Source organism: Macaca mulatta, chromosome 1 (genome assembly GCF_049350105.2).
Source record: "Macaca mulatta isolate MMU2019108-1 chromosome 1, T2T-MMU8v2.0, whole genome shotgun sequence".
Lineage (NCBI taxonomy): Eukaryota > Metazoa > Chordata > Mammalia > Primates > Cercopithecidae > Macaca > Macaca mulatta.
The window spans coordinates 230,749,235-230,761,768 of NC_133406.1; the positions used below are offsets into that span (position 1 = coordinate 230,749,235).

Genomic DNA, 12,534 nt, shown 5'->3' on the forward strand with positions numbered 1-12,534 from the left:
TTACAGGCTTGAGCCACCACGCCCGGCTGTGCTCCACTTCTTATGGGAGGGGGAGCACACAGGTCAGCAGGTGCAGGAGCCGGGGCGAGTGCTTTTGGGCACCTGCAGGAGCAAAACTGTATGTGGGCCCCGCAGCAGCATCTGGTGAGGGTGCCTGCAACCCCCGAAGCCCCAGAAGGGGTGTTACAATGCCCTTTTAGCTTTGCTGTCCACAGACAGCTTAAGTATTAAGAGCTCAGTGGAGGGTCAGTGTGACAGCCTTGTGCACCCGCACTTGTGGTACCCGAGTTCTTGTCCAGCATCCAGGAGAATGAGGTAGCACGAATGAATTGAAGATGGTAAATGCATGGAAATGTATTGCCAATGAAAGTGGCTCTCAGTGGGAAGAGGAGCTGAAAAGAGGATGGAGCAAGGTAATATTCCCCTGAAGTCCAGCCATCCCTGGCTGGACTCCTCTTCAAAGCTACACCATGAAGCTGTCCTTCTGAAGTCAAGGCACTTCTTTCTGCCCTCCAACCATAGTCTCCAACATCCAGCTGCTTCTCCTCTCTCTGCTGACTGAGCTCGGGTTTGTTTTGTTTTGTTTTTGTTTTTTTTGAGACTGAGTCTTGCTCTATTACCTAGGCTGGAGTGCAGTCGCGTGATCTCGGCTCAGTGCAACCTCTGCCTCCTGGGTTCAAGTGATTCTCGTGCCTCAGCCTCCTGAGTAGCTGGGATTACAGGCACCCGCCACCATGTCCAGCTAATTTTTGTATTTTTAGTATAGGTGAGGTTTCGTCATGTTGGCCAGGCTGGTCTTGAACTCCTGACCTCAAGTGATCTGCCGCCTTGGCCTCCAAAAGTGCTAGGGTTACAGGCTACTGCGCCCAGCTGAGCCTGGGGTTTTCTTTCTTTTTTTTTTTTGAGACGGAATCTTGCTCTGTCACCCAGGCTGGAGTGCAGTGGCTGGATCTTGGCTCACTGCAAGCTCCGCCTCCCGGGTTCACGCCATTCTCCTGCCTCAGCCTCCCGAGTAGCTGGGACTACAGGCGCCCGCCACCTTGCCCGGCTAGTTTTTTTTTTTTGTATTTTTTAGTAGAGACGGGGTTTCACCGTGTTAGCCAGGATGGTCTCGATCTCCTGACCTCGTGATCTGCCCGTCTTGGCCTCCCAAAGTGCTGGGATTACAGGCTTGAGCCACCGCGCACGGCCGGAAAAGGCAACTTTCAAGAGGGTAAACAGGGATGTAAATGCTCACTTTGGGCCATAGTATCAGGCTTTTCGGCTCCAGGTGGTGACCCACTGGGGACCCACCCTCTTCTGCTCAGAATTTCTCTGTCTCCTTTCCCTATCAATATAATAAATAAAATGAAGGTACTTTTGGCTGGGCACAGTGGCTCATGCCTGTAATACCAGCACTTTGAGGGGCAGAGATGGGGGGATCACTTGAGGCCAGGAGTTTGAGACCAGCATGACCAACATGCAAAACCCCATCTCTACTAAAAATACAAAAATTAGCTGGGTGTGGTGGTGCATGCCTGTGATCCCAGCTACTCAGGAGGCTGAGGCACGAGATCACTTGAACCCGAGACTGTCTCAAAAAAAAAAAAAAAAAAAAAAACCAAGGTACTTTTTTTTTTTTTTTTTGAGATGGAGTCTCGCTCTGTCACCCAGGCTGGAGTGCAGTGGCACGATCTTGGCTCACTGTAACCTCTGCCTCCCCAGGTTCAAGCAATTTTCCTGCCTCAGATTCCTGAGTAGCTAGGACCACAAGCGCCTGCCACCACACCTGGCTAATTTTTTTGTACTTTTATTAGAGACAGGGTTTCACCATGTTGTCCAGGCTGGTGTTGAACTCCTGACCTTAGGTGATCCACATGCCTTGGCCTCCCAAAGTGCTGGGATTACAGGCATGAGCCACCACACCCGGCCAAGGTACCCTTTCTTCTTAAGCAACTTTCTTATGATTACTTATCTATTTGAGAGCAAAATTATGGTTCAGTTTTGAACATGCTTAAGTTGCTGAAGATACAAATGTTAAATAAAATACTACTTTGGTTGGGTGTAATAGCTCATGCCTGTAATCCCTGCACTGTGGGAGGCCAAGGCAGGTGGATCATTTGAGGTCAGGAGTTTCAGATCAGCCAGGCCAACATGGAGAAACCCTGTCTCTACTAAAAATACGAAAGTTAGCCGGGCAAGGTGGCGTGCGCCTGTAATCCCAGCTACTTGGGAAGCTCAGGCAGGAGAATTTCTTGAACCCGAGAGGCGGAGGTTGCAGTGAGCTGAGATTGCGCCACTGCACTCCAGCCTGGGTGACACAGCGAGACTCTGTCTCAAAAAAAAACAAAACACAAAAAACCAAAAACCCATAATTCATGCTAGACCAGCTTATGCAGTGGGAAATAAGTAAATAAAAATTTTGAAAATCACTTTATGAATACTATTGTCTCAACAAAAGTGTGGCTGGAGACTGGAGACTTGGGCCTTCTGCTTTGGTGACATTGATACTTTTAGCTGTACTATTTCATTTTTTTGAAACAGGGTCTCAGTTGCACAGGCTGGAGTGCAGTGGGGCAATCACAGCTCACTACAGCCTCTATATCCCAGGCTCAAGCAAAATCTTCTCCCCTCCACCTCCCAAGCAGCTGGGACTACATGCACAAGCTACCATGCCTGGCCTTTTTATTTACTTTACTTTACTGTACTTTACTTTACTTTATTTTTTGAGATGGAGTCTTGCTCTGTCGCCCAGGCTGGCTGGAGTGCAGTGGCACAATCTCGGCTCACTGCAAGCTCCACCTTCTGGGTTCACGTCATTCTCCTGCCTCAATTTCCCAAGTAGCTGGGACTACAGGCGCCCACCACCATGCCCAGCTAATTTTTGGATTTTTAGTAGAGACCGGGTTTCACCATGTTAGGCAGGATGGTCTCGATCTCCTGACCTCGTGATCCACTCGCCTCGGCCTCCCAAAGTGCTAGAATTACAGGCATGAGCCACCGCACCAGACATAGTACACTTGTTTTGTTTTTGTTTGTTTGTTGAGAGGGAGTTTTTGCTCTTGTTGCCCAGGCTGAATGCAGTGTCATGATTGTGGCTCACTGCAACCTCTGCCTCCTGGGTTCAAGCAATTCTCCTGCCTTAGACTCCCAAGTAGCTGGAATTACTGGTGTCTGCCACCATGCCCGTATAATTTTTTGTATTTTTGGTAGAGACGGGGTTTCACCATGTTGGCCAGGCTGGTCTTGAACTCCTGACCTCAGGTGATCGACCCACCTCGGCCTCCCAAAGTGCTAGTATTACAGGTGTGAGCCACCATGCCCAGCCTGAGCCACCATGCCCAGCCTTGTTTTGTTTTTTGAGACAGGGTCTGGCTCTGTCACCCAGGCTGGAGTGCAACAGTGCAATCTCAGCTCACTGTAACCTCTGCCTCCTGTGCTCAAACCATCCTCTCACCTCAACCTCCTGAGTAGCTGGGACTATAGGCACATACTACCACACCCAGCTAATTTTTGTATTTTTGGTAGAGACAGGGTTTTGCCATGTTGCCCAGGCTAGTCTCGAATTCCTGGGCTCAAACAATCTGCTGCCTCTGATTCCCAAATTTCTGAGATTACAGGCGTGAGCCACTGTGCCCAGTCAGTACGTTGTTGTTGTTGTTGTTGTTGTTGTTTCTCTAAAGATAGGGTCTTGCTATGTTACCCAGGCTGTTCTTGAACTCCTGGGCTCAAGCAATCCTTCCACCTTGGCCTTCCAAAGTGCTGGGACTACAGATGTGAGCCACCAAGCCTGGCTAAGTCACCACGCCCAGCGCTAGCCAATATACTTGTTTTAATGTACAAATTGGACTTTAGCATTCCTCACACTGAAGTATGTATGGGTAAAATTACACATCTGGGATTTGCTTTAAAAGACTCCAGCAAAACAGAACAAGTGTAGATGGATTGGCAAAATGGTATGCTTGAAGTTCATGACAGGTACGTAGGGGCTCATTATACTATTATCACTAATTTCGTGTGTTTGCTATTTTCCCTAATGTTTTACAATGTAATTGTCAGGTTATCCATTGTTTTGGAAAAATGTATTGGGCAGCTTCACTTTATTTGGGAAACACTGCCCACAGCAAGTCATTTAGACTTGGTAACACACATGAGGGAGAAACGGATCTGAATTCCAGTTCTGAAACTGAGGTGACAGTTTCATTAAAGGACAGCAAGGGGACAGCGATCATCCCTGCAGAGTCAAAACAGATAATAATGGGACCAGGCACCACTATGACAGGTCAAAAACCCCATCTGGGCAGAGCGTGGTGGTTCACACCTGTAACTCCAGCACTTTGGGAGGCCGAGGTGGGTGGATCATTTGAGGCCAGGAGTTTGAGACCAGCTTGGCCATCACGGTGAAACCCTGTCTCTACCAAAAATACAAAGATTAGCCAGGCGTGGTGACACATGCCTGTAATCCCAGCTCCTTGGGAGGCTGAGGCAGGAGAATTGCTTGAACCCAGGAGGGAGAGGTTGTAGTGAGCCGAGATCACGCCACTGCATTCTAGCCTGGGTGAAACAGCAAAACTGTCTCAGAGGCGCGCACACACACAGACGTTAATTATGGCCCATATCACCTTCTCCCTCGGATTCCACTCTTCTAGTTCCAAGGAATTGCTAACACTGGGCAAGTTCAGCCTAGTCCTTCTGTGAGGACGGAAGATGTCGGACTCATCTCCATGAGACTACCACAAACTGTTGTTGAAAGCTTTATTTGTCCTCACTTAGGGTAAATGAAAAATTTCAAGATTTGGCTACAACTTCATTATTCGAAAAGTAGTATTTTACAGAAAGAGAGATTGGGGTACTGGTTCTGAAAACAAAGCTTAGATTCAAGCCCAGCTTCACTATTTATACCAGTCCCCTGATTTTGCTGTTTCCTTACGATATAAGGCACTCAGGAGCACAAGCCAAGCACACAGTAGGTGTTCAGTAAGTGCTGGCGTGATGAAGTTCAAACAGCACCACTGGTAAACTAAGTTTGGATTTCAGAGGTGGAGACTGTGTATGCAGCCTCACAGCTGAGTGGATGCCGTGGTGAAATGTTTAGATCACAGGCCTTTGAGAAGAATTATGAGGATATTAGAGGAACGGGCCTCCTGCGGCACCCAGACATAAACGTTATAGGAGGCTATTTCATCATATAACAACTTCCGGACTTCTAGAAAAGTGAAAAGAGAGGTTTGGGTAAGGAAGATGAAAGCCTTCCCACCACCCTGCATGCTGACTTAGGGCATCCTTCCTTCTACTCTGTTGTTAGATCCTCACGATGGCCAAAAAAAAAAAGCATTCTTTAACCTAAACCATCCCCATGGCTCAATCTCTACCCCTTCATCACCAAGGAAAAGCCACTTCTCTTACTTGAAAGATCTGCTGTTCACATAGGCAAACACTACCACAAAGGCTTTCCATCATCCGAATGAAGACACCAATCAAGGACTTTTACCGCAGCTTTGTTTGCCGCATTCAAATTACACAATGTAAGGGGTAAAGGGTACAATACATAAAACCCCCAGCATCAAACAAGCCAAACAAAACACCAGCATCACACATTTCCTCTAAATTCACAGTACAAAAGCAAATTATGGAAATGATGCAGGAGGGAATAAACAATGGCATATTTTCTTCACATCAGTCATTAATATTTATTCCCCTGTGAAATTCATTGTTCTAACTTCCATTATTCAACGTGGAAGTTCTGTCCTTGAGGACACCTAAAATTATGCTATTACATGGCAGCATCAACGGTATCCTTGGCGTTGGGAGAAAAAGCCAAGCTTGCTCTCTATACAAAGCTTGTTCTTTGTACAAAGTTGTTGCTCCATAAATAGTGCAACAATAGGATCAGGCTGGGTGCGGTGGCTCACGGCTGTAATCCCAGCACTTTGGGAGGCCGAGGTGGGCAGATCACCTGAGGTCAGGAGTTCAAGATTAGCCTGTCTAACACGGCAAAGCCCCATCTCTACTAAAAATACAAAATTAGCCGGACATGGTAGTGGGCGCCTGTAATCCCGGCTACTCGGGAGGCTGAGGCAGGAGAATTGCTTGAACCCGGGAGGCGGAGGTTGCAGTGAGCCAAGCTGGTGCCACTGCACTCCAGCCTCACAGAGTGAGATTCCATCTCAGAAACAAAAAACAATAGGATCATTGCACCCTTACCAGGGCTCCTGCAAGGGTCCCCACAAGCCTTGTCCAGTGAGGTCCTGAGGTCAGTACAGTCACAGCTGAGCAGGGCACAGGCACTTCTAAGTAGGAAGGCACGACAGTACGAGAGAAGTTTCCAGCATTGGAACCTTTCTGCAGTTTACATGACACTTCAGATGAATGAGGTATAGTTTCCCAGAGGAAGTCCAAATTCAGTTCTGATAGCTTCATCTTGCTCTGTCATGACTTTTCAGGGCTCCTTCAACTCTTAAACTCCAAGAAGCTAAGGAGAAAATGACCCTCATCTGCAGGATTTGAGGCTCCAGCCTTTCACTGACTTGGCAGATGGATCCTGAAACCTGCTCGCTGTCAGGCTTTTTTTTTTTTTTTTTTTTTTTTTTTTTTTTTTTTTTTGAGACGGAGTCTCGCTGTGTCTCCCAGGCTGGAGTGCAGTGGCGTGATCTCGGCTCACTGCAAGCTCCGCCTCCCGGGTTCACGCCATTCTCCCGCCTCAGCCTCCCAAGTAGCTGAGACTACAGGCGCCCGCCACCACGCCCGGCTAGTTTTTTGTATTTTTAGTAGAGACGGGGTTTCACCATGTTAGCCAGGATAGTCTCGATCTCCTGACCTCGTGATCCACCCGCCTCGGCCTCCCAAAGTGCTGGGATTACAGGCTTGAGCCACCGCGCCCGGCCTTTTTTTTTTTTTTTTTGAGATGGAGTCTCGCTCTGTCACCCAGGCTGGAATGCAATGGCACGATCTTCGCTCACTGCAACATTCTGCCTCCCAGGTTCAAGCAATTCTCCTGCCTCAGCCTCCCAAGTAGCTGGGATTACAGGGGTCCACCACCATGCTCAGCTAATTTTTTGTATTCTAAGTAGAGATGCGGTTTCACCATATTGGCCAGGCTGATCTTGAACTCTTGACCTCACATGATCCACCTGCTTGGGCCTCCCCAAGTGCTGGGATTACAGGTGTGAGCCACCATACTCGGCCTTTTTTTTTTTTTTTTTTTTTTTTTGAGATGGAGTTTTGCTCTTTTGCCCAGGCTGAAGTGCAGTGGCATGACCTTGGCTCACTGGAACCTTTGCCTCCCGGGTTCAAGTGATTCTCCTGCCTCAGCCTCCCAAGTAGCTGGGATTACAGTCATGCGGCACCATGCCCAGCTAATTTTTTGTATTTTTAGTAGAGACTCCATCTCAAAAACAAACAAAAACATATTTTAACTTACCATTGAGTTTTACTACTTTTGAGACGGAGTCTGGCGCTGTGGCCCAGGCTGGAGCGCAGTGGCCGGATCTCAGCTCACTGCAAGCTCTACCTCCCGGGTTTGCGCCATTCTCCTGCCTCAGCCTCCCGAGTAGCTGAGACTACAGGCGCCCGCCACCTCGCCTGGCTATTTTTTTGTATTTTTTAGTAGAGACGGGGTTTCACTGTGTTAGCCAGGATAGTCTTGATCTCCTGACCTCGTGATCCACCCGTCTCGGCCTCCCAAAGTGCTGGGATTACAGGCTTGAGCCACCGCACCCGGCCTACTTTTTTTTTTTTTTTTTGAGACGGAGTCTTGCTCTGTCACCAGGCTGGAGTGCAGTGGTGCGATCTCAGCTCACTGCAAACTCCACTAACTGGGGTCAAGCGATTCTCCTGCCTCAGCCTCCCAAGTAGCTGGGACTACAGGCACATGCCACCACACACAGCTAATTTTTGTATTTTTAGTAGTGATGGGGTTTCACCATATTGTGGCCAGGATGGTCTCGATCTCTTGACCCTGTGATCCACCCGCCTCGGCCTCCCAAACTGCTGGGATTACAGGCGTGAGCCACTGAGCCCAGATGATTTTTACTAAACTTTTAAGCTTTAGTTTAGGCAACAGATCACAACTTCTTTCCCCAGTTAGTAACACCCAGATCGTTTCAGATCCCCAAATGGGAAGTACAAAATATCATGCTGTAGAATTCCTATGTCTTAGCTTCTGCAGTGTTTCTCTGCAAAGGGGCCAGGATGACCCCAGCATTCCTGTCTTCACTCTCAGAGCTGTACAAATTATGCTTTTCAATGTATTCTTGGACAAGATCTGGTACTAAGTAGCGAATGCTCTGGCCCCTTCTGAGGGCTCTCCGGATTTTTGTGGATGAGATGTCATTAGTGATCCATTCATTCACCACGTGAATGTTGCTCCGGTGTTTCCACAGCACATCCGATTCATAGATAAATTTCTGAGCATCATTTCCAGCCCGAGTAACACATATGAGCCCATAGTTGGCCACGATTTGGGTGATGTCTTCACTCTTCCACAAATTGGGAACAGCAAAGGACTCCAATAAATCTGCCCCACACAGCAGCTTGACCTTTGGCACCGCTGGGAAGAATAAAACAGAGCTTTGGGGTATGATTTTTCTTCCCCTCTACCTCCTCCAAGTGGAAAGGGGTTTACTTTTCTAATAACCCACTGTATCAAAATGAAGGTATGTACGTGCTTTTCAAGAATGAGGGTTCAGGCCGAGTGTGGTGGCTCACGCCTGGAATCCCAGCACTCTGGGAGGCCGAGGCGGGTGGATCACTTGAGGTCAGGAGTTTGAGACCAGCCTGACCAACATGGTGAAATACCGTCTCTACTAAAAATACAAAATTAGCCAGGGGTGGTGGCGCATGCTGGTAACCCCAGATACTCGGGAGGCTGAGGCAGGAGAATCGCTTGAACTTGGGAGGCAGAGGTTGCAGTGAGCCAAGAGCATGCCATCGCACTCCAGCCTGGGCAACAAGAGCAAAACTCCGTCTCAAAAAAAAAAAAAAAGAATGACAGTTTACAGTTTTTATGAGAATCAGATTCCCAAAAGAGACCTAGGACACCTCAAAGATTGGAGACCACTGCAGGAGAAATAAGCTCCCAGTGCCTTTTACTCTCCTTCGCTTCATGAAACTAATAAGGGGCATTTTTCAGACACCCACAAGTGTGCGATATAAAATGAAAATAAAGGCCAGGCATGGTGGCTGACACCTGTAATCCTAGCACTTTGAGAGGCCAAGGCAGGAGGACTGCTTGGGGCCAGGAGTTCAAGACCAACCTGGCCAACATAGCGAGACTCCATTTCTAAAAAACAAAAAAATAAGGCCCAGGCGCCATGGCTCACCCCTGTAATCCCAGCACTTTGGGAGGCCGAGGCGGGCAGATCACAAGGTCAGGAGATCGAGACCATCCTGGCTAACACGGTGAAACCCCATCTCTACTAAAAATACAAAAAAAATTAGATGGGCGTGGTGGCGGGCACCTGTAGTCCCAGCTGCTTGCGAAGCTGAGGCAGGAGAATGGTGTGAACCTGGGAGGCGGAGCTTGCAATGAGCCGAGATCGCGCCACTGTACTCTAGCCTGGGCGACAGAGCAAGATTGCCTCAAAAAAAAAAAAAAAATACACAGGGGTTTGCTCAGCTATAGAATCTTATCAACTCTAGTCCGTGGGTCCTGCTAAAACATACAAACCTTTTGTTTTTGGCTCTAGGGATTTCTTTTGACTAGAATCGTGTTTTTCAGTCCACTTCCTCTTCCTTCCAAGCCTTTCTAGCGTAGGTGAGTTCTGCGGGTGATCACAGTTACTAGCCTCCAATTTCTCTTGATGGTGTCTATAAAACAACAAAACAATAGAATATTTCTCCTTCTCACATGCTCCATTAGAATATAACATGAACACTATTTATAGCGGGCGTGGCGGCTCACGCCTGTAATGCCAGAACTTTGGGAGGCTGAGGCGGGTGGATCACGAGGTCAGGAGATCAAGATCATCATGGCTAACACGGTGAAACCCCGTCTCTACTAAACATACAAAAAATTAGCTGGGCGCGGTGGCGGGCGCGTGTAATCCCAGCTACTCGGGAGGCTGAGGCAGGAGAATCCCTTGAACCTGGGAGGCAGAGGTTGCAGTGAGCCAAGATTGCACCATTGCACTCCAGCCTGGGCGACAGAGTGAGACTCCATCTCAAAAAAAGAAAAATATATATATATATCATTAACATTACTTATTTATTTATTATTTTGAGATGGTGCCTTGCTCTGTTGCCCAGGCTGGAGTGCAGTGTACAATCTTGGCTCACTGTAACCTCTGGCTCCTGGGTTCAAACAATTCTCTTGCCTCAGCCTCTTGAGCAGCTGGGATTACAGGTGCATACCACCACACGCGGCTAATTTTTTTGTTATTTTTAGTAGCGATGGGGTTTCACCATGCTGGCCAGGCTGGTCTTGAACTTCTGACCTCAAGCGACCTGCCCACCTCAGCCTCCCAAAGTGCTGGGATTACAGGCCCCTGGCCAACAATATTTATTATATGCCACACATTGCACTGAATCCTTTACATGGATTATCTGATTAAGTCTTCTCAACATAAGATGACTGTTGTGGAAGACTAAAAAAATTAAAAATCTTCTCTGCTGGGCGTGGTGGCTCACGCCTGTAATCCCAGCACTTTGGGAGGCCAAAGCGGGTGGATCACCTGAGGTCAGGAGTTTGAGACACAGCCTGACCAACATGGAGAAACCCGGTCTCTGCTAAAAATACAAAATTAGCTGGGTGTCGTGGTGCACGCCTGTAATCCCAGCTACTCGGGAGGCTGAGGCAGGAGAATCGCTTGAACCCAGGGGGTGGAGGTTGCAGTGAGCCATGATCGCGCCATTGCACTCCAGCCTGGGCAGAAGAGCAAAATTCCATCTCAAAAGAAAAAAAAAATCTTCTCAACATCCTGTGTCATAAATATTATTATCTCCATAAGGGAGGGGAAAAAGGAGGCTTACAGTTGCAACTCCAGCTCCTAGCACAGTCTATGAAACACAGGAGGCATTCAATAACAATTTGATTGAGTGAATGTTTTGGGGTTTTTTTGGTTTGTTTTTTAGAGACACAGGCTCACTCTATTGACCAGGATGGAGCGCAGTGGCACAATCGTAGCTCGCCGCAACCAAGAACTCCTGGGCTCAAGTGATCCTACTGCCTCAAACTCCCAAATAGCTGGGACTACAGGCAGGCACGTGCCACCATGTTCAGCTATGTTTTGTTTTTTTGAGAGATGAGGCCTCACTATGTTGCCCACACTGGTCTTGAACTCCTGGCCTCAAGCAATCCTCCTGCCTCAGACTCCCAAAGTGCTGGGATTACAGATGTGAGCCACCATGACCAGCCTGAACGTTTTGGTTATTACAAAGCGACTATATTATTGCCACCTTGCAGCTAGTTTCACTGAAAATACTTCTGATTTTAATATGCTGCTCATCTCTTGTATCAGAATTGTTTATTACCCCATTGAGAGAGGACACTGACTAATTTGCCTAAGGTCATTTAACTTACAAGTATTAACAGCAGAGCTAGGACTTGAACCCCAGCAGTCTGGTCCAGAGCCCACACTCTTGATCACTGAAGAGTGTGGCTTAATCTTGTAACAAAGAACCAGAACACCAAGGAGAAGGTCCTAGAGCGGCAAGGGCCTGAGGCCTTAAAGGAAGGGGCCCTAAGCAGGATTTGTGTATAGCTCTATTCTGGGCTGGCAGCAGGGTGCCCACTGTTTCCAAACTGTGCAATGTTACCCAAATAACATCAACTATACTTGTGGGATCCAACTGTGGGCCTTTATTCCCCTACATCCCAACCCTGATGACTATTTAATGGGCGATAAGGTTACTATAAAGCCAGAGGGTTGGGTAGGGCTGTGGCCCAGGAACTTAGTCCCTCATGGGATAAATTTTTGCCATCAAGCAGTGGAGACTCTTCTCCCTGCCAGGTCTGAAAAGGAAGTCCTCTTGAGAGATCACTGTGTGAGATATCTCCTACTGGCTCAGTGCCCAATCCTGCCCAACACACTTCCCAGAGGTCCTTGCAGCAGGTTCTGGACTTGACTGCGATTCTGCTAATGAGGTTCTCTCCTGAGAGATTTGGAAGGCAGAAGGAGGACAGAGGCCATTGTCCTGGGACTGTGGAGCTTGATAAGTAATCCCTTTTTTTTTTTGAGACTGAGTCTCGCTCTGTTGCCCAGGCTGGAGTGCAGTGGCGCAATCTCAGCTCACTGCAACCTCCACCTCCTGGGTTCAAGCGATTCTCCTGCCTCAGCCTCCCAAGTAGCTTGGACTACAGGCATGTGCCACCACGCCCAGCCAATTTTTGTATTTTTAGTAGAGACAAGGTTTTGCCATGTTGGCCAGGGTGGTCTCGAACTCCTGACCTCAGGTGATCCACCCACCTTGGCCTCCCAAAGAGCTAGGATTACAGGCGTGAGCTATGATGCCCAGCCTGATCCTTTTGTTGCGCTATTTATAGCCAGTAATCCTTTCTAGTATGGGTGTGGTGGCTAGACGCTGGAGTCCACTGTCCTGTTACCAACTTCAGGAGAC

The 12,534-nt window shown here is 48.1% G+C and overlaps 1 protein-coding gene and 1 long non-coding RNA gene across 24 annotated transcripts in view; both read right to left on the minus strand.

The window, feature by feature from the left end:
- Positions 1-746: 746 nt before the first annotated feature.
- LOC144336541 (uncharacterized) lies at positions 747-3,142 on the minus strand. The gene is made up of 4 exons (XR_013408419.1): positions 2,858-3,142; positions 2,349-2,466; positions 1,572-1,654; positions 747-1,016 (listed from the first exon to the last, which is right to left on the minus strand). It is a non-coding gene; the product is annotated as an uncharacterized LOC144336541 (long non-coding RNA).
- Positions 3,143-5,461: 2,319 nt separating this feature from the next.
- NMNAT1 (nicotinamide nucleotide adenylyltransferase 1) overlaps positions 5,462-12,534 on the minus strand; it is a 46,798-nt gene continuing 39,725 nt past the window's right edge. For 3 of the 23 annotated variants that reach the window (XM_077975165.1, XM_077975120.1, XM_077975121.1), the window contains exons 5-7: positions 9,647-9,786; positions 7,864-8,527; positions 5,462-5,907 (exon numbers count right to left, since the gene is read on the minus strand). In XM_077975165.1, coding sequence (XP_077831291.1) covers positions 8,127-8,527; positions 9,647-9,786 — 541 coding nt within the window. In that variant the 3' untranslated portion in view covers positions 5,462-5,907; positions 7,864-8,126. Of the gene's footprint in view, positions 6,052-6,995; positions 8,528-9,646; positions 9,787-12,534 lie in introns of those variants that run through there. The other 20 variants (XM_077975129.1, XM_077975151.1, XM_077975147.1 and 17 more) reach the window with 11 other exon arrangements.